Source organism: Anabrus simplex, chromosome 1 (genome assembly GCF_040414725.1).
Source record: "Anabrus simplex isolate iqAnaSimp1 chromosome 1, ASM4041472v1, whole genome shotgun sequence".
In the NCBI taxonomy this organism is placed as follows: Eukaryota; Metazoa; Arthropoda; class Insecta; order Orthoptera; family Tettigoniidae; genus Anabrus; species Anabrus simplex.
In genome coordinates this window covers 799445124-799467228 of record NC_090265.1, presented here as the reverse complement: position 1 = coordinate 799467228, position 22105 = coordinate 799445124, and the positions used below count along the sequence as shown (strand labels likewise).

At 39.0% G+C, this 22105-nt stretch overlaps 1 protein-coding gene across 6 annotated transcripts in view; it reads left to right on the top strand.

Moving 5' to 3' along the window:
- The window catches only part of LOC136857549 (tectonin beta-propeller repeat-containing protein 2), a 211956-nt gene that overhangs the window by 102071 nt on the left and 87780 nt on the right, over window positions 1–22105 (top strand). For all 6 annotated transcript variants that reach the window (XM_067136303.2, XM_067136301.2, XM_067136304.2 and 3 more), the window contains 4 exons: window positions 6935–8376; window positions 9255–9444; window positions 16291–16448; window positions 19318–19471. In XM_067136303.2, the coding sequence (XP_066992404.2) occupies window positions 6935–8376; window positions 9255–9444; window positions 16291–16448; window positions 19318–19471 (1944 nt within the window). The remainder of the gene's footprint in view (window positions 1–6934; window positions 8377–9254; window positions 9445–16290; window positions 16449–19317; window positions 19472–22105) is intronic.

Below are 22105 nucleotides of genomic sequence, written 5' to 3'. Positions count from 1 at the left end.
AAAGGGCTAGAAGTGGGAAGAAAGCGGCCGTGGCCTTAATTGAGGTACAGCCCCAGCATTTGCCTTGTGTGAAAATGGGAAGCCATGGAAAACCATTTTCAGGGCTGCTGACAGTGGGATTCGAACCCACTATCTCCTGGATGCAGCTCACAGCTGTGCGACTTTTAACCGCAGGGCCAACTTGCCCAGGCCTTGACATTATTACCACAGTTGAAGGAGCCAGAGCCACAGTGGGCCATCTCCAGAAATTGGTAAAATGAGATAATACCATCTAGAGCAGGGCCTGTCAGGATACATGGTGCAAAAGACGACTTCGCTTGGTCAACCAGAGTGCAGACCCCACTCCTCGATTTGGAGCAATAGTGTTCTCTCTCTCTTTCCCCATGTCTGTCTCGCTCACTCCGTCTGTCTCCCTCTTCCTCACTCTCCGTAGCGCTCCAAATCCAAGCCTAGCTTAGCCGAATTGCCCCGAGACGGCGTGCTGGTCCGAGCCGAGTAGGACTAATGCACGGTGCATGGGACCTCTGCGCCTCAGTTTGCACGCGTGAGATTTTGGGCGTTTGAGGGGCCCTGATCTAGAGGGATAATTTTGCACTCCCTAACTGTTATGAAAGTGGCCCATCTCCAGCAACTTTCATTCGTGTAATATTGTGCCTTCAGAATATTAAGCAAAATAAATTGCCCACTTATTTTAGAGCCAAAGTGGTCCAAATCCTCGCAGCCAATCTGAACATCCTTAATAGTCATGTGATATAGCCGTACATCATGGTGGACGCTAAGGCAAGTGAGGACGTAAGGAAAGCAGTAAAAAAAATTTAAAAAGATTTATAAATACCAAAAGTTGGATTAAAAATAAGCGAGAAATAATGTGAAACCTTTTTCTGTAAACCAAATAGTACAGTCTGTTTTTGTCCAAAGAAAAGACCTAGTGAATGGGGTTATTAGTTCTTTTACAAGATATTAGAATCATTCTGTATTGACTGTTTTCACTTTACAAAGGTGAAAAATGAGAGTATCCTCCTAATTCAATACAATAAATATTCCGTCATTAGACGGAGTAAACAAATTCAAACATGTTTCGACTCGTTTGAGCCAGCTTCAGAGAAAAATGAGGGGAGTTTGAAATAATTTACATAATATAAGTTGAAAAAATGCTAAAAAACATAATGAAGGAGCAAATGAAAAAACAAACAAAAGAGAGCCTATACAGAAACAAAATTAGCACAAATATACAATATTTACATCAATATGCGGAGCAAAAAACAAGTCGCTGCGACAAAATTCAGCGAAAAGGTGTTAATTTAAAATAATAATTGAAATTAAAAACTGCGTTCACCTAAGAAAACAAAGGAATGAAAAAACAAATGATGCAGATGGAAATGAACAATAGTAGCACATGGTGAGGTTGTGGACCTCATAGTTTACAAAATATTGTTTAGTAACAATAACAAAACAGGTTGAAATCACTGTCGAAAATCATCCTTGTAGAAAGCCATCACATTAAATTGGTCAGGAGGGGAGCGGGAGCAAACATTTTTGAGAAACCAAGCCTGATATAACGTGCAGGCGAAAAGCCTGTGACAAGGAAAAAACACCAATGAAATTTAAAGCTTTAGAAACAGCAGCATTCTCAATATCTTCTCAATCTAGCGGTCCCTTTCTTGATTATTGTTCCATAATATTGGCTGGTGTCTTGCCTTATTATAAAGGGTCGGAAGGGCCGCGATATAAAATTGAAAAGCTGTGTTAGGTAGAAGACAGATGCATAGTAAACTGTAAGTGATCTAGTGGAAACCATCAATGAAGTTCTAATCTGTAATGGAAAAATGAGGTTGTGTGAGAAATGTGGGGTGATAAGTAAAAAGTGTAGAATGGGTGTGAAGAAAGCTTAAACTTACAGTGTTTAGCAGGTGGTTGTCCTCTCAAATGGCCTGGCCTTCTCAAAGTAACAGTCTCGTTCGCGTGATCGAGTCTATTGTTGGTTCGACTGTGTTTGCTAGGATGGAAGGAGCGGAGGGGGAAGGGGTGGTCCAGGGCTGGTGTGAGCAGGGGCGGAGTGGTGGTGAGTTGGAGAGATGGAGGTGGGGTTTGTTTGTGTTATGGAAATTCTGACAAATATATGGAATGAATGTTTCAAGTAGAATGTTCTTTTTCTCGCTGACTTCATTTAAATTGTGAGAGGGGTTTAAATTTCATTGGTGTTTTTTCCTTGTCACAGGCTTTTCGCCTGCACGTTATATCAGGCTTGGTTTCTCAAAAATGTTTGCTCCCGCTCCCCTCCTGACCAATTTAATGTGATGGCTTTCTACAAGGATGATTTTCGACAGTGATTTCAACCTGTTTTGTTATTGTTACTAAACAATATTTTGTAAACTATGAGGTCCACAACCTCACCATGTGCTACTATTGTTCATTTCCATCTGCATCATTTGTTTTTTCATTCCTTTGTTTTCTTAAGTTAACACAGATTTTAGTTTCAATTATTATTTTAAATTAACACCTTTTCGCTGAATTTTGTCGCAGCGAGTTGTTTTTTGCTCCGCTTATTGATGTAAATATTGTATATTTGTGCTAATTTTGTTTCTGTCTAGGCTCTCTTTTGTTCGTTTTTTCATTTGCTCCTTCATTATGTTTTTTAGCAATTTTTCAACTTATATTATGTAAATTATTTCAAACTCCCCTCATTTTTCACTGAAGATGGCTCAAAAGAGCCAAAACATGTTTGAATTTGTTTACTCCGTCTAATGATGGAATATTTATTGTATTGAATTAGGAGGATACGCTCACTTTTCACCTTTGTAAAGTTATTAGTTCTTAATGAAACTATTGATGGGTAAAGGTACAGTGGCTCAAAATAACATGATTCTGGTTTGAATCAAAATATCCATTTTAGATTAGGTTTCCTATACTTAAAATGAGATGCAAGTTTGGCAAATACTTGATTGTACTCCTAATCATAGAGGAAGGCATACAATAAAGGTATCATCATCAATGCCTTCACCTTTCAGCTTAAGTCAGGCATACGAAGCTCCTATTCCAGTAAAAAAATCTAAGTGTGATGATTTAATTTCTATGCTAGAATATATTCCTTCCATTCACCATGACTTCTATAAAGACTTAACTCACAATGAAGCCACTGATGAGCACCAATAAAGTAAATTTCATACTGAATGGTGATGGCTCATTGTGTTGCATAGTGTAAATGTAGAACCAGAATGGACCATATCCATGATGTTGAAAATTGTTCAAATTCATTGCTGTTATATTTGTATTTGGAGTCAAGATAACCATATTACTTTTACTCCAAGATTGAGGTATCCTTTAGTTACAATGTGCATGTATTGATTTTTGTTACATGTAACTAATCTCATGATTAGATCCGTATTGAAATTTGCTATAAATGCTTACAATATAGTGATTATTTTAATCCACCTATTCAGTACAAATTGGTTTTGTGTTACTAGTTCATAATACTACAACACGAATTTACAGGAACATTTTTCGCTTTATTTACAAGCATCTTCAGCCTACATAATTGTCTCAAGGTTAAGACCTGTCATATTTGGATTGTTTTTACAAATTTTTTGCTTGAGTATAAATCCATGTTTAGTAATAATATGTAAAAAACATAGGAATTATGTACACATTAAAAGTATGACAATATGAATTACAATGTTGAATTGAAGTAACCCTTAATTCTAAAATACATTGACGTCCAAAACATAGCAATTACAATTTAAAAATTTGGTTAAAATTGTTTTCACAATTACAATGTTGAATTAGAGTAACCCTTAATTCTAAAATACATTGACGTCCAAAACATAGTAACTACAAATTTGAAAATTTGTCTAAAATTGTTTTCACAATGCTGTGGTTGATTGAATCAAATGTAATATGGCTTTAAATTTGAGTCATAAATATAAACTGAAGGTTAAAATATAGGAGCCATTTTTTCTAAAATCCATTGATTTCTGGAACACAGTAACTTCCAATATTGAGAATTTGGTTAATAATTGTGATCTCCAATGCAATTATTTAAAAACAACTATGATTTGACTCCATGTGTAATTTGAATCGAAATGATATTCTAAAAATTAAAATCTTGGAACCGTTGGAGACCAGCTTCTAGAATTTTCGAGGCTTGCTGCAGTTTGGTGATTTGATCAGTGAAAGTATTAGAATAATTATTTCTTGTTTATTGCAACTTTAATATCCATTGGTAGCAGATTGTATTAATGTAGTTGTAGTTAAGGGGGGGGGCTTCTATCCAAATCTTGAGTAGCTGTTTATGTTTCTTTTGAGGTAATAGAATGAGTGAAGCATCTGGAACAAATGGAAATTAACTTGAATACTGTTATGTGTTGCTGTGCTTGTAATGTGAGTTTGATGTTGTATTTTTTCACTTACCCCTTTGACTGCTGCTACAAAGTCTTGTGGTCTTTCTTACATTACTGTGACTAATGTCTATTGTGGTTCTATTCCTTGTGTTGTATGTGTGGAGGGGCTGTTGTGAGGGGCAAGTAGGGGGTTGAAGGGGATAGATGTTAGGCGGGGCGTTTGCTATTGGCGTACCATGTGATGGGGGGTTCTTATCTGTTGTCGAGGTGGGGGTAGGGGATGATCCTGCGGGCGGGACGTTAAGCTTAAGTGTTATCTAGAGTTTGAAAACATACATTTATTTGGATCAATATTTTGATAAAGATATCGGACATCATCTTAAAGTTGTCACGTACAATTAGACACAATTACACATTGCACAGTCATATACCAAAACCAAACACTGATTAAATGGATATTGAATGTGGGATCTGATAAATTATGGGTAATAATGTTCTACCAACAGTAGCCGTCAATTTCTGTACTTAGCCTACTCATTTGTGTACTTACTGCTGCATACAGTGCCAGATTGCGTATCCTTTATAATTATGTTATATTGCTTCCGTAATAGACCTTGTTAGAAATGAATGGCCTAGTCGCTTATTGACGCTTATTTACGTAATGGAAAAGGCTCGTGGTTGGCTATTTGCATACCCAGCACAAACGGCATTAGTATACTTTTTAAAGGTACAGTCAAAGGTTCCACCTTTGCAATTAGATAGCTTAGTAACATGGATTTTAGTAAACTCAGATTGCAACACATTAATATTCAATTCATTTCATTTTGCCTCATATTAGAATAAGTTTTACTTTAAGCTAGATAGTAGATACATTCTTTAGTTATTAATATGATAAATTTCTGTTACTGTGTACGCACTAGTTATCCTGTACATTTTTCATCAATAGTAATCTGTAATAGTACTGTAATTATCATGATATTTTAAATTACATTATCATTATAGACTTATGCCTTTCAGCGTTCAGTCTGCAAGCCTCTGAGAATTTATTAAACGTCGCCACAATCCTCGATTTGCAACTAGTATTGTGGCCTCATTTAGTTCTATACCTCTTATCTTTAAATCGTTAGTAACCGAGTCTAACCATCGTCATCTTGGTCTCCCTCTACTTCTCTTACCCTCCATAACAGAGTCCATTATTCTCCTGGGTAACCTATCCTCCTCCATTCGCCTCACATGACCCCACCACCAAAGCCGGTTTATGCGTACAGCTTCATCCGTCAAGTTCATTCCTAAATTAGCCTTTATCTCCTCATTCCGAGTACCCTACTCCCATTGTTCCCACCTGTTCGTACCAGCAATAATTCTTGCTACTTTCATGTCTGTTACTTCTAACTTATGAATAAGATATCCTGAGTCCACCCAGCTTTCACTCCCGTAAAGCAAAGTTGGTCTGAAAACAGACCGATGTAAAGATAGTTTCGTCTGGGAGCTGACTTCCTTCTTACAGAATACTGCTGATCGCAACTGCTAGCTCACTGCATTAGCATTACGACACCTTGATTCAATCTCACTTACTATATTTCCATCCTGGGAGAACACACAACCTCAATACTTGAAATTATCGACCTGTTCTAGCTTTGTATCACCAATCTGTCATTCAATTCTGTTGAATTTCTTACCTACTGACATAAATTTATTCTTTGATTGGCTAATTTTCATACCATACTCATTGCACCTATTTTCAAGTTCCAAGATATTAGACTGCAGGCTTTCGGCACAGTCTGCCATGAAGACCAAGTAGTCAGCATAGGCCAAACTGCTTACTACATTTCCACCTAAGTGAATCCCTCCCTGCCATTATATACCTTTCAGCAGATGATCCATGTAAACTACGAACAGCAAAGGCGAAAGATTACAGCCTTGTCTAACCCCTGTAAGTACCCTGAACCAAGAACGCATTCTACCATCAATTCTCACTAAAGCCCAATTGTCAACATAAATGCCTTTGATTGATTTTAATAATCTACTTTTAATTCCATAGTCCCCCAGTATAGTGAACGTTGTTTCCCTCTGTACCCTGTCATATGCTTTCTCTAGATCTACGAAACATAAACACAACTGCCCAGATGACCCTGACTAAAGGTCAAAACCGGTCCCAATTGTGATTGACTTATAATGTAACCTTGCATTACTAAGTTTTCCTGTATTGAATAGGTGGAACCACAATATATATTTTTATTTTAATTGTAACGCAGCTTGTTCTCAAGATTTCTTGATATTTCTCTCGAGAAACAGGTGCTTGCCCTAGTCTCGAGAAATCTCAAGACCCCATCTCAGACTGCCCATCGCTACTATCCAGTCTTCGTATATTTCTTTCGTTCCTTTCACTATCATTCCCTTCATCTTATCTGAATCTCATCTCATTGCCTTTGTTCCTTGATTCATTTTTCTTCAACTTCAGTGGCATTTTATGACCACCCAGTTGAGATTGAGATCAGGTCTGCTCCTGGGAAGGTCTTGTAATCAAACACGTGGGTTCTGAACCTTTGCCTAACCATAAATATAAGTCCTAATTATAAAATGTGTTTCTCTTACAGGCACAGAATCAGGATCAGACACGATGAGTACGAATAGTGTCCGCTCAAATGCCTCGGACTGTGAAGATCCTTGGAGTAGTGAACGCTTAGATGTCAGCAGTGACTGGAGTAGTGTTTCAACCAGACCAGGATCTAGTACCAATAATGATCGTCCTGCACTTCGATCTTCGTCGGAAGAGACATTGGTCAGGCTTGGTGAGAGTATGATTAGTGAAATAGGTACTCTTCCCAGTGACAATCGTAGTGACATTGAGAGTCAATCTGTTGTAGAACAAGATAATAGACCTGATGACTTGAAATTAAATGTTGAAGGTTTCATTCCACCATGCATTCAACCGGATCTTAGAAGTCCTGCTACCATCGAACGTGATGTCGCTACTAAAGAAAAATTACTTGCCGAAGTACTCAATCTCGATACGTTGTGTATAGATAAAAACGAAGCGAAAGAGCATGATGTAAATAAGGTCCCTGTTAGTTTAGAAAATTTAACTAAACCTAATGGTATGCTGACATTAGGATGTTGTGTTACTGCCGAGTTAACTCATGCCGTTATAGTGGAAGACAAAAGGACAGAGGAATGTGAGACAGTAGGTTTAGTGAATGAAGATAGGTATGAACTCAGTGAAAGCGCAACGTATGTTGCTGAGGATGAGAAACTAGCTTCATTTAATAGTTCATTAAGTTACGGACCTCCATCAGGTAGTAGTGCTCCTCCTAGCAATCATGCTTCTCTGGAAATAAGTCATCCTGTTGATGGAGATTTTGATAAAAGTAATTTCCAGACATCAGACAGATCTGACTGTTGGGTTCAGTATTGTACTCCTGATGATATGGTCAGTTTTGCTGTGTGTCGCCATTATGTTTGCTGTATTGATTCCAGGGATATTTTGCATTACAGTGGTGTTAATGGCTTAGGTTTGAAATGGCAAAAGGCTGATGACCGTGCAGAACAAATTGCTTTAAGTATCAATGGTATGTTAGTATGGAAGCTACAGAAAGGTATAGCATATTCATTAGTGAATCCTTCTCAGAAAGGACCCTTTGGAGAGAAATGGGTGGAAGCAGCCAAGTATGTTCAGTCTATTGCTGTAGATGACAACATTGCATGGTATGTCACCTTAGAAAGTCAAATCCATGTTCAAAAGTTCCTTACTGCAGATAAGCCTTGCAGCACTCCAATTCCTGTTCTCTGTGTTTATCCTGCAACTCGTATCTGCTGCTTCCAAGGAATGGTGTGGGTACTCACAAGTAATTCCAAAGTACTGTACCGTGCTGGTATCTCTCCAATTGTACCTGAAGGCAAGGAGTGGAAGGAGGTAGCTGTACCATTCCCAGTCATTGATATTGCTCTGGGTTGCCATGGAACTGGATGGGTGGTAGAAACAAAGAATGTTATTCATTTTACCAAAAATGTCACAGCTGAAACTCCCCAGTGGTGGCAGGTGAGTTACAGTATACTGCTTCTGAATAATACATTTTTTTAAAAATTATTTTAACAAATGTTTAATTACATTATTTTTGGATTTTGCTCCTTCAAACACAGCTACTCTCTTTCCCATTTCCTTATTGAATAGTGTTTCACACTTATTTATCTATGGATTACCTGCATCTGCCTCTTTTCCTGCACTGAGAGACTTCAGTTGCGTCCACTTTATTCTCGAATCCAGAACTGATCCCAGAGCTAGATGTTAGATAGCTCCATCAAATTTTTAAACTTTCCATTCATCTTTTATTACCCCACTCCTGTGTACTGAAGGCACCCTGTCCGTTCCGTCTGGTGCACTCTACATACATTCGACTCATTCCTTTCTGATTAATAATAATGATTCAGTATATTTTTTATTGTACACTTTTCAGCTGTATGCATTCTGTATATATTCTACCTTTCTTTTACGATATACCTTAAGTATGAAATTTGTTGGTATTCCTACAATAGTAGACACCCCTGAAGATGATTTTCTGTGGTTTCCCATTTTCACACCAGGCAAATGTACCTTAAGGCCATGGCCACTTCCTTCCTATTCCTAGGCTTTTCCTATCCCATCGTCACCATAAGACCTATCTGTGTCAGTGTGATGTAAAGCCAATTCTAATTTTTTTTTTTTTTTTTTAAATAAAAAAGTGTTTGTGGGCTTCAAAATATCTACCTGTAACCACAGAAAAGCTTGTGATGTGGATTAAAAATCAGCTCCTCTTCTTATTAGGAACTCATCAATAGCATGTTAACCTGAACTTTGAAAAATATCATATTTTGTATCAAATTATGAGTGAGTTTTATATTCAGCTGTTCAGAGATTATTGTAATACTCTTTCTTCATAGGTTTTGATCAGTGATTGCATATTTCAACCAATATCAACCTCTTTACAACATTTGTGCAGCAAATTGACAGACAATTATTTAAAAAATCTACGTCATTCTTCTACAAACATCATAGCTGCTGGTGAAGATTCATTGTGGATTTCAGAGAAAATGGCAGACAAAGTTCACATGAACAAAACAAAGTTCACAGGTTTGTTTGTTTTCAGAGAATGAATTTTTAGAAATATTACTGTTATAATAATTACTGGTGTATATTGTAAATATATTTTAAATTCATTATTACTGTATTTACTTGTGTAATTATCCCATTTTAAGCAATTCTTAACCTTAAGAAAATGGCGGGAGGGAAAATTGTGCAAACTGAATTTTGAATCTAAAATACCAATGGAATTCCACCACTTTTTTCTGTATGGTTCTTTGGTAGTTGCTGGCATATAGATGTCCTCCTTCAAAGAGAAAGGTTGTTCCTCTTCATGAATCTACATAGCAACCCTCTGCTTGCTTTAAACTGCAAGATTCATATATTGCTTTTCTCTGTATCTCCAGTGTCTAACTATAACATTTTCTGTGAAACTGAATAACCATCTTTTCTTAATTCAGTTACATATTTTAACAGCTCTGTCTTTGATTTCTGCATACTGGCCTGATTTTGTCCCTAAAATGATACAGCTGTCTTCTTGGTACACTGCAATTGTCCTTTTTATTTATCCCAGTAGCATACATATGATGGCTGTACAGAAAACTCACGTGCTTTAAATTTAAACTGTGCTTTATAACTTCCATTTTTCATACCCATCACTAAACACTATTCATTTACATATGTAAAAATAGCACAGAGACTGGTATATGTTATAGAACAAGTGCACACATCCCACATGGTTACTGCTAGCGATGCATGTACACACCAACATTGTGTTGCTCGCCAAGCCGAGCAGTATTGCCACTTGCTCTTCTCAGCTGCTGCATACTAACTGATGATTGGCTGTTGAAACAATAGGCCTATGGCTAGACAGACATTGTTAAATGTAACATTTTTTTTTCACAAATGAACATAACATTTTATTCCGTTTACCCCAGCTGGACTGTATATTAAATAATACAGTTATCTCTACATTAAATCCTGCATTTTTTCGAATGCATCGGCAACACTGTGTATTTTAATTGTAGTTGCCTCGGTGGAGACCCTTGCACTTTCAAAGTAATGAAGTATCTTGAAATGTCTTAACGGAATTATGACCAAAAGTAATTATTTTGTTATTGCTTGTTAGATTACATCGTGAATAGAAATGCAGAGAAAGTGGGAATACAACAAATAATTGGCAGTCAACCTGATCACTCAAACACTTAACATGTGGTACCTTACCAGAAGACTGTGGGCCAAAATCCATTCTTCTGCACTGTGACCTTGAGGACAGCTTTGTGCTTTGATATTGTATGATAACTACCATATTGTCTAGCCATGGCATATTGTACACTACTCTGTTCATATTTCCTGCATTACTCAATGGATGAATGTTACTTTTAGAAATGCACGTCAAGCTGTGATCTTAATGTTTTCACGGCCACACATTTTGCAAAAAGAAGAAAAAAAATACACTGATAAGGTTATGGTGGTGGTGATTATTGTTTTAAGAGGAAGTACACACTGATAAGAGAAAACTTTTTAAATAACCATGGCAGGAAAATTACAGTATATCCAAATGTTTATTTTTTCTCCAAACCTCTATTTCAAATTTAAGGGTGAGAAAATTATTCAAGGAAGAAAATTTCCAAATATTAGGATCCTTTAGATTAATTTTATTGATTTGAAGCTTATGGATGGTATGGAAGAGGAATGAACATTTTGTATCATCATCATTAGTCATTGTGCTCATTACTGAGTGTCGTGACCTCATAACTCTATCATTTCAGTGTTGCAACCTTGACGGGATGTCTCCATCCCAAGCAGTTTTCACATTTCTTTAATATGATATGAAATGGTAGACCAGTGATCTTCTTCACCTGATCTATCCATCTACTTTCTGTTCTTCCTCGTGTTTCAAAATAGTTCCTAAGAAAGATATTTCCACCAGCTGAGTAGCTTCAACGATAGAGCGCTGGCCTTCTGAGCCCAACTTGGTGGGTTCAGTCCAGCTCGGCGTCTCCGTAAACCATAAAAGTAGTTAGTGGGATGTAAGATGAATAATATTATGCTTAGAAAGATGCATCTTTATACAAAGATTATAAGATAATACCTAAAGTCTTAAAAATTACATTTCTGTCTAATTTCCCCTTGATAGAACCAACTGATGAAATATTTTCAATACCTGCCCTTGCAAAGATGATCAACTGATGATGAAGAAAATGGAAATTGCAACACCCGGAAAGAGTGGTGCTACATTGCTGCAATTGAACATGCAGGACGAGTGTTCGATTGTGATTCGATGATTACACTTTCAGGTCCCTCTGGCCGCAAGTTTGGACAACAATCAATTCAGGATGTGCCCATCAATAGCTGCAATACATTGATGAATTCGTCGAGGCATGGAGTCATTAAGGCCCCGGATTGCTTCCTGAGTAATTGTGGCCCATGCTTGCTGCACTGCACGGGTCAGTTGTTCAAGAGTTGTGGGTGGCTGAGGACGGTTGGCCAGTTGGTGACCCAACATGTCCCACACATGCTCAATAAGACTGAGGTCCGGGAATCTGGCGGGCCGTTCTAAGGTTGTGATGTCGTGGAGAGCTTCTCTGGAGATGCGTGCAGTGTGAACGCGGGCATTGTCCTGCTGAAACATCCCATTAGCAATGTTCACTATCATTGTGACAACCACAGGATTGAGTATCCTATCAACGTACTGTCAAGCAGTCATAGTGCCCTCAACAAGCACTAATTGTGATTTCACATTAAAGCCAATAGCTCCCCAGACCATAATGCTTGGTGTTGGCCCTGTGTGCCTCTCGACAATAAGATCTGGGCGGCCACTCTCTCCGGTACGTCGGCGCACATGATTCCGACGATCACTGCGCGCAAGACAGAAGCGCGATTCATCACTAAAGACGACCCTATGCCATTTGTCAGCCTACGTCGATCTTTCTCGACACCAGGCCAGCCTTACACGTCGCTGTTGTGGGGTCAATGGAACACCTTCTGCAGGGACACAGGCTCGTAAGCCAGCTGCACGCAGGCGATTACCAACTGTTTGTTGTGTAACGTGGGGTGCCACAGCTGCTCGAATTTGCGCTGCTGTTGCATGGGGTTCCATCCGGGCCACCCGAATGATGCGGCAATCCTCTCTTACAGTTGTCTGTCGCGCTGGGCCTGTGCCAGGTCTACGAGTGTGGGTACCTTCATTTGACCACTGCTGCCATACACGTTGTACCGTAGATGCCTGTCGGCCAACACGTGCAGCGACAGTCCTTACCGATAATCCAGCCTCACACAGCCCAATTATCCGAGCCCTCTCAAACGGCGACAGTTGTTGATAGCGTGCTCTTCTCTGTCATCGAAGCATGTTTGACGGGGAACACTTCACTGCACAGACTGCAAGTCAACTACGCTACACCAGAGTCCATATACTGGAGTTGATTCCTCCGTGACCAATCACGTGGGGAGACCTGTAGCAACAATCCAATGGGTCTGAAACTTTGATCGTCTAGATACCTACATGGCATCATTCCATATCTTGAAAATCAACACAAGCGACCATTGCCTTCATGGTGTTGCAATTTCCATTTTCTTAAGTGTGTTATCAATGTCCACACTGCTTAAACATCTCAGCAGTCATTATTTTGTCAATGGAATAAACCAAGAATATGTTTTTAAGTAATTATTTTATGTGAAATCTGTTGTTATGCAGATCATATGGAAGAAAATATACTCTTTTTCAACATTTAAAAATTTGTATTGAAAACTTAATTACGAACTGTGTACTGTATTTATGAAAGGAGAACTTCAAAATACATCTTGATGTTTGTCACCTGGCAAATAGCTGGTTTTACGTGCACAGTCTTCTCGGATATTTCTGGTCATAAAGGGGCTAATGTTTAAGTATTGTTGTTAGTAACTAGAAAAATTCAAGAAATCAAAATGTACCTTATTAGAAAATGCACCTGTGTGTTTTAATGTGCTTGTAACTCCTATTCTGTCTGATCTAACTTTAGCTTTTCATTGCATTCACATAAAATCTGATATTCTCCTATAATGACAATTTTGTAAAATACACTGAGTGGCCAAAAGTCACGGGAAGGGGTGTCCCATTATGTGCCGTGTATAACCCCTGAACGTTGCGGTTAGCTGCGGCGTAGCTGAGCAGTCTGTCGCAGACACCAGTGTCGTGAAGATGGCAACACGTCTTGAGTTAACCGACTTTGAACGTGGGATGGTCATTAACGCACAGTGCATGGGTCATAGCATTGCAGAGATTACACGCAAATTCGGGTTTCCGAGGTCAGCAATGTCGAGGGTGGATCTTCAATATCGCAGGGAGAACGTTACCACCCGCATAAACAGCCGCAAGGGAAGACCATAGGTGTTTAACGAAGACATCACCTCGCCTCCACAGAACCATACTGGGCGCTCGACGGGCTACTGCGAGTCAGATCATCGGCCAGTTGAATTCTGGGATTCAGAACCCATTTCTACAAGGACTGTAAGGAGGCAACTGCACTGCATTGGCTTCACCAGCCGACGGCTAACTCGTGTCCCTTTGCTGGCAACTCGACACAAAGTTCAACGACATGCATGGGCCTGCGAACATCAGGAAGGGACCATGGAACAGTGGCGGCATGTGGTATAGTCAAATGAATCCAGTCTTCAGTTGCATCGAACTGATGGGTGCGTAAGAGTGTGGCGTATGCCGTATGAGGCTATGGATCATGCATGTCAGCAAGGTTGTGTCCAGGCGGGAGATAGCTTAGTTCTGGTCTGGTTGGCATTCTCATGATCACAATTAGGCACCATTGTCCTGCTGCAGGGAGTGCTGACAGGTTTATGATATGTGGACATTCTTTCAGAGCATCGGCATCCCTTTCTGGTGCTAGAGTACCGTGATGGAGATGCCATGTTTCAACAGAACAGTGCCCCATTTCACTGCTCTGTGGTGGCACGCAGGTGGTTGGAGGAGCACTTCAGTGAAGTTATGACCATGGATTGGCCGTCCAGATCCCCAACCTTAATCCAATCAAGCATTTATGGGATGCTGTCGATGCTGGTGTATGCCCCATTAACCCTGCACCAACTACACAAGAACAATTATGGGTACCAGTGCAAGATGCATGAGTCCAGATCCCTCCAAAATGATTTCAACACCTTGTAGAGTCGATGCCTCACCATATTGCTGCCGTTTTGAGGGCTTGCAGAGGAGCAACTCGTTAACATCAGGGTGTCTTCCCATGACTTTTGGCCACTCAGTGTACTTTGATGAAGAATAAAATTGCAACACCAGAAGGATGATATGGGTTTTGATCTGGCTTTAACTTATAAATGGTGGATTTTGGAGGAATTCTGAATTTTGAGGGCCTTTGATCATTAGATAAAGTTATTGCAAGTAATGGAAAAGAGAAAACAAGTGCAAATTAAGTCATATATACAAAAATAGTAACATCGAAAGGAACTCGGAATAGGATAAATGCAAGGACATGTCAGTGTGTCAGGAGGGAGAGAAAGAAGGAAATTACTAAAGATCAAGAACAGTCTCCACATCTTCATATACTGCTGTCTTAATAGACAGGCTCTCTCCTCATTAGTCCCAGGTCTTCATCTATTTTTTCTTAGCCTCTGACGAGCTCATTTCCACTTCCCAGCTTCGTCAGGAGGACAGGCTTCAACGCTTATTGAGGGGCCATCCTGACAGATCTTCAGTCTTGATGTGGGAAGTGTAGGATAAGAAGAATGCCGGAGAAACGCAGAAGTAGGTAAGAGACAAAAGAATAAAAAGAAAGAGAAAGATGAATACAGGTGTATCATCTGTATCCAAGGTTCAAACATTCATGCATTCTAAATTTGAGTATGATTTAGAAGTCAGTTACAACTAATGCTTTGCCTCAGTGATGTACATCCTTCATGTATATTCATAGCTCTTTGAGAGGGATCAACCATCCAGAACACAGATTAGAGCTCACCAGAAGAGTTAATAGGGCTGAAAATCTTGGTGGGTTTTTTCTCCATAAAACAATAATTCTCATCAAACAAATTAACACAGAATTAATGGGGGAATGACTACTTCTGTGCCTCTGGCCAGAATTTCTTTTACATCACTCATATCCTTTGGTATATTATGATTAAATGACTGAAGACAGTTCTACTTCAGTAGCTTTTGCTTGTAGTATTTTGATCTGAAGAGTACCTATATGCTCGTCCTATGTATATTCACTCGCATCACATAGGCTTGAGCCAAACATCGTGGTGTAGGATGCTGTAAGTTATAACTATCCCTAAATCTTGGTGTTTAGCGGAATAGCCCATTGTTCGTCCAGAACATTCAACTCATTTTGTTGCTACAATTCTAACATGATGTGCAGAACATTGCGCTTCTACATGCTCATAAAGGTGTTCAATTTCCCTAACTATGTAATCATCAAAGTGCTCCATCCCTCCAGAACAGGTTTGAACATTCGGAACAATGCCTCATTGTGACATGTTAAGAGTTCTTATAGAATGGCATAAAAGATCCTACATCCATGGATTGATATTTGCCATTTCTAAGATCATATTGCATGCAAGAGTGCAGACCTGAGTTATTGTCCAGAATAGGTTCAGAATAAATGTATATGCTGTGCGAATACCTTAGGCACACTGTGATCTTCAGAACTAGGAGAAATAATCATCTGTTAATATTAACATTTATTGTATTTATGGATGAAATTCTGAGTAAATAGAAATTTATAATCAGTGTTGCAAATTTATTTTCATCAATGAGTCCTTGGAGCACAAGAAGTTACAACCTGTTGATTATTATTTAGGTGGTACACATCTCACATTTTTCCTTCATTATTAAATCATTTGCGTATTATCAGAAAGAAAGTCTACTTCTGTTTTTCTCATGTTGCTTCCCATCAGGTCATCAGTGGAACAGAGTGCTCTTAAAAAATTTACGACCCAACTACAAATGGCAGAAAATTAGTGCTGAAGGAATGTGCAAAGACAAAGGCTATCTGTGGATGTTGGCTGAAGCTGGAGATTTGTTCTTTTTATCCCCAGCAACAGGGAACTTCCATGTGAGTTTTAATTATTATGCAATGCTAAGCACCTGCCATTTCCTAACATACTTTATTTTTTTACTGTGATAAGTTACAGAATGTTGTTCATTGTATCATAGATACACACTATCTGCAAATTAAACTTTTACAAACTCATGTTTTTCTTCCAATATTTAATGCAAATAAACAGTAATAATGATAAAGTTAGTTTTTGTTTTGTTTTTAAGGTTGTCCCTTCTTCACTCTGCCGTAGAGTACTGTGCATTACCTCCTCTGGCATTGTTCAGGTCTCTGACATGCTGTGGAATGCTTCTGTTCGGTACATTGTTATCTTCAGGAAGGAGGTCCCATTCCATCTGGGCAACTGTAATGAGGTCTGGGAGTGTTTGAGGAGTTTGTGGACGATCAACAGCAGTGGTTTACAACCTGTCCCATGCATGCTGAGTGTAGTTCGTCTGGTGAATTAGCTGGCCAATTGATTTGGTTGATATCTGCTTCCCTCATGGAGTTCTTAATTGATGCATATTGATGAGAGTGATCATTGCCATCAACAAAAATGAATTCAGCACCATATTCATCTCCAAAGGGTTGTACAGATGGTCAGAGAATTTCATTGGTATACCACTCGGCAGTTAACGTCCCTTGAATTGGTATCAAAGGTGTAGGGCAGTCATGCATAATCCCAGCCCAGAACATTAAACCACTACATCGAGACGAATGCATGCATGTCTTGAATGTGCTGGTACTTCCACCGTGTCCTTTACATCTTAATGCCTTTTGTTGCTGTATATATGGCCTAACTGATATCTGTACTTCATCTGCAAACATGACATTATGCCATTCATCCAACCCCCAATTAATATGTTGGATGGTCCATCTTCTCCTCTCAACATGATGATTCCCTAGTGGAACATGTTGAACCGGTCAAAATGATTGTAATTGAGCACTATACAGCCAATTGTGTACAGTTTGTGCGGATACACTGACCTTGGTGGCCCTCAGAAAGTCGTCACATAATTGTTGAGCAGTCAAAGTTGGTCTCCCCTGCGCTGTTACACAGATGTACCAATTGGACATGGGATTGTCGCCCTTGGTTGGTCAGTCACATTATAGGTCTCACATTTCCACATTTTTGACACTGCACTTTGGGTAATCCCTGCAATGCGTGATACCGCTGCTCGTGTACATTCATCCTGAATCATTGCCACAACTCTGGCTCCGTCAAACTGGGAAATATTTATAACACACGAAACATAAGCACTAGCTGAAGAGCATACTGAACTATATACTCTACTACCATTCTTCACCTGAGATTGCATAATTCACCCCTGGCTCAACACAGACCATAGGCAGCAACATCTGCTTTATTGTAAACAAGCAGTTGAATTAACACTTACAACAGGACTACACATGCCCTGCTACATAGCGTGCCTAATCCACAATATTATAAACTTTTTTGAAGTGTCTATGTAAGAAGGACCACTGAATATTCATATACCATATTTCTCTGAATCCAAGACAACCCTGAATGCGACACAACCCCCCACTTTTTCCTTCAGAAAAAATTTAATCAGGTGTAAAAAGTGCTTTGTAAAATCATATGAATGCATTTCTTGTACTTCATGCATTTTTAGACTATCTTTGTCTTTATGCCAACGTGGCGGCTGAACACTTATTCTTTATTTCCGTGAGAACCTATTGAAAATTTGCTGGCAATACCTGTTCCACGTCTCTACAATACAACAATCCATCAGGAAAATATTCCTGCTGTCTTTAAAACTGTTACGTTTATTAAGCATCGGGTACAACCAGCTGCCGCTACATGCACGTCTCGCTTGCCGGGTTCGGCAAACTCAGCGGCTTGCGATTTATAGGCCTAATAACGATGCGGAAATTGAAGGTCAACGAACGAGTTTATTGCGCCGTGGTATGGTCATTCCGCCCTTGGGTTTTTCGTGCACAAACCTCACAATTTCATCTTCGACTTCTCTAAAGTGTCCTTGTTGTGGGCCATTGAATGCATTTTTAAGCATTTCACGCCAACGCCGAATATTGGCTTTAGTTCGGCCTATAGCGTATTTTTGTACGCCTGCACAATAATTCTTCATTTCTGCATGTTTAATAACCGTTAACTTAAAATTGTCATCGTAATATCTATTGAGAACCCATTGAAAATTTGCCGGCAATACCTGTTCCGCGTATCTTTACAATGCAACGATCGATCACGAAAATATTTCTTCCTGTTGTCTATAAAACTTAATTTTCCTAAGCGTCAGGTACAGTAGATCCATTATAACTCTGCCACTGAGTAGCCGTGGCCTTTCTAAGAATCCGAAGACTTGCATGTTTTGATGCCATTCTGCGGATCTGAGAAACATTTTTGTAGAGGCTAATAAAATGTTATTCTCTCTTCACTATTTCCGGAGATCCAGTAACATTACACAGAAGCAGTGTACAGCTGGTTCCCGCAGCTAGTGATGTACAATAAAGAGTGGAGGTTGATTGTCAACGAGTTTTGAGTGTGTGCGCACACGCCGAGGGGGGAGGGAAGCAGCATGGTTACTGTGGTAGTTACCAGTGGTGTTCTTTACTGTTAGGTCACGAATGCAAGACGACCCTTGATTTTTCGAGATTCTGAGGAAAAAAGATCATAGTCTCGGATTCGGAGAAATACAGTACTTCTTATCCCTGGAACATCAGTAATCTAACAGGAAGGATAACTGATTTTCTTTTCACACATTACGATGAGAGAATGAAAAAGTTATTACTGCATGTAGAAATTGGTTTTAAAAAAGATTAGCAATATTTTTAAAAAGAAAAATTATTTAGATATTATTGTAGTGTATAATGTTTAAGTATAGCAACATTTTTTTTTTATTACTTTCAGGGTGTTCCCCTCCCAGACTCATCTAACATCTTATCCTTGGCTGCTACTCCCCAGGCAGTTTGGCTTCTTTTTGCAAATGGACAAATTTTTGTATGCCAGACAGGGAAGATAACTGTGGACAGCAGCTGGAAGAGCATCAATTTGACTCAGCTTGGTAAGTATAGCTTAACTCCTTCCTAATATTCATATAATTTACATTTTACTGGTACATTTCTCTAGTATGTGAATGCCTCCAATTTTATTACTTTTCTGTACTAATAGTATTAATTATCTACTCTTCTCTAAGAATTAGTTAAGCATCCATCCGATGAATGACTGATCTAGTTCTTCAGGACTTTCTTATTGCTATTGAAAGTACGTGCTCGAATTCCCTTTCTTCAGATTACCAGTTCCTTTTTTCATACACTGTCCTCTTACCCTATTAATTTGTATATCTTGCTGATTTAATGCTGCTATCACTCGGGCACTGACCAGTAAGGGAGCACCGTAGCTTACCTCCAAATCTCGCAGTAGTCCAGAAGACCATTGAATAATCCAAGATGCACAAAAGCACCTGGTCCCGATGGCGTATCTGCAGAAATATTCAAGGAAGGTGATAATACTGTATCAGTCAGTCCCTTGTGCAACTATATGGTCAAGATGTGGAACAGAGAACAGATCCCAGTAGATTTTTGAAACTTGTTGCTGATTTTCATCTTTAAAAAAGTGACAGAGCAGACTGGGGGCACTATTGTGAAATCTCTTTTTTGACTGCTGGAAAGGTCATAGCCCATATACTAGCGAATGGTATCTTATCACTGGCGGAAAAAATTCTACCACAAACTTGGTGCAGGCTCATCAGATATGATCTACGCAGCATGAAGTGTGATGAACAAAACAAACCTCTTTACTTGGCTTTTAACCCTTAACCCTCGTTCATTTCTGAAATTCTTGCCTCTCCAGCTCCATTTAAGAATCTGCTTGCAGAGGGATAAGAAACAGCACAAAAATATTGACAGCATATTTATAAAAATCAACTAAAGGAAACACAAAATAAATATAATACTAGTACAATACAGTATTCACTTGCAATGTTCAGCATTTTCAAACCTGAAATTATCTCAGACTGTCACTTTTTGTCTGTAATAGTGCATTGTGTGCAACTTCACAAATCACTCGCCGGGATGTAATCCAGGCTTTTTCCTACAAGTATTGCTGAAAAACACAGTCTCACGTCGTAATTCAGGCTTGCTGTTCATTGCCATATTTAGGATTACGCCTAAAAATGCTTCGAATTCAGGAAGAGCAACATTTATACACGACCTCCTAATAGACTCACGTGTGAGGGGCGTAACCTTGTGCATGTTTACACTAGCATACCGGTTAGTCTCGCGCACAATTTCCGACAATAACTCGTCAATACAGAGTATGTTACAAGTGTTATTATTTTTTATATCTACCTATTCAGTACAAAGAGATCTTTTTAGAAATTAAATATTATTATACAATGTTAAGGGACATGTTTTGCCCATATTAAGGGCATCATCAGCCTCAAACTCAAACCTGTATGGTGACAAATCAGGATCCTGATTGCTCTTACAAGTCATAAAAAGATGATATCATTGTAGGTGTCTGTCCAAACATACAAATTGTTAGAATGTCCTTGCCTAAAATTGCGGTATCAAGCTGCATGTCAAAAGTTCACACGATTATACTTTCCGGAGCGTTGAAAAAATTTGTTGGGGGTAGAGCAATAAACAGCTCAGTCTTTATAATGAAACAGAAATGTGCCTCCTTGAATACTCCTGTTAGAGGATAAGAAAAAGCAAAGCTGATAAAATGTCACAGATGCCAATTTCGTATGTTGTGAAAAGACAACAGCCTTCTTAAGTGGCTGTTCAGCTGCCTATAGTCTATTTAACTGGCTGAAGGAGTGAAAGTCGAATGCGTTATGATAAGATATCTGTCCTCCTTAAGTAATTGTGGGAGCAAGGAAAAAGCATTTGGTTGTCTATAGATGTATTTATCTTGTTTGAAGGAGCAAAAGTCGAAGGTTTATCGACGCTGATAGAGCTCTTTGGTGTGAAGTCTGTAACAAGAAGAGAGTGAATGCTTAGGAAGGTATTTTTGAAGAGAATGTGGGTTTAAAAATGTAAAACATGCAAAATGTATTAAACACTTACCCTTTCGTCTGTAAAGATGTAAATTAGTTATGGAAAGGTTAGTTGAAGAAAAACATTATGTGTAGGTTCATTTATTTCTTTGACTGTTATGCAGTTGCTATGGTAGCGTTGAATGCCTGATACTTGTTCTTCTAGTATTGTATCGATGTGAGATTGGCGGAGGAGGGTGTGGTGGAGGGGAGGGGGTAGGTGGAGCATTAAGTTTGTGTGTTATTGGTTGCGAGAGATTTGCATGGTCGGACAGGGAGGGAGTCGTGTTGGGTTGCGGGAGAATTGTGGGGGCGGACATGAAGGGAGTCAAGTTAGTTAAAGTAGTGGAGGTTCTAGAAGATGTTAATTTAAGATTTTTAAGAATGTAGTTATGTTTTGAATTTAGAGTTTGCACAATTTGGGTAAACTTTCGTATAATTAATTCATTGAGGTTTAGATTTTTGTTGTAGTATTGGTCCAAAAATATATAGATGGTTTCAAGTTCATTCATCAACTTTCCTTTGTCTAATTCTTCTTTTTTTTGCTAGGGGCTTTACGTCGCACCGACACAGATAGGTCTTATGGCGACGATGGGATAGGAAAGGCCTAGGAATTGGATAGAAGTGGCCATGGCCTTAATTAAGGTACAGCCCCAG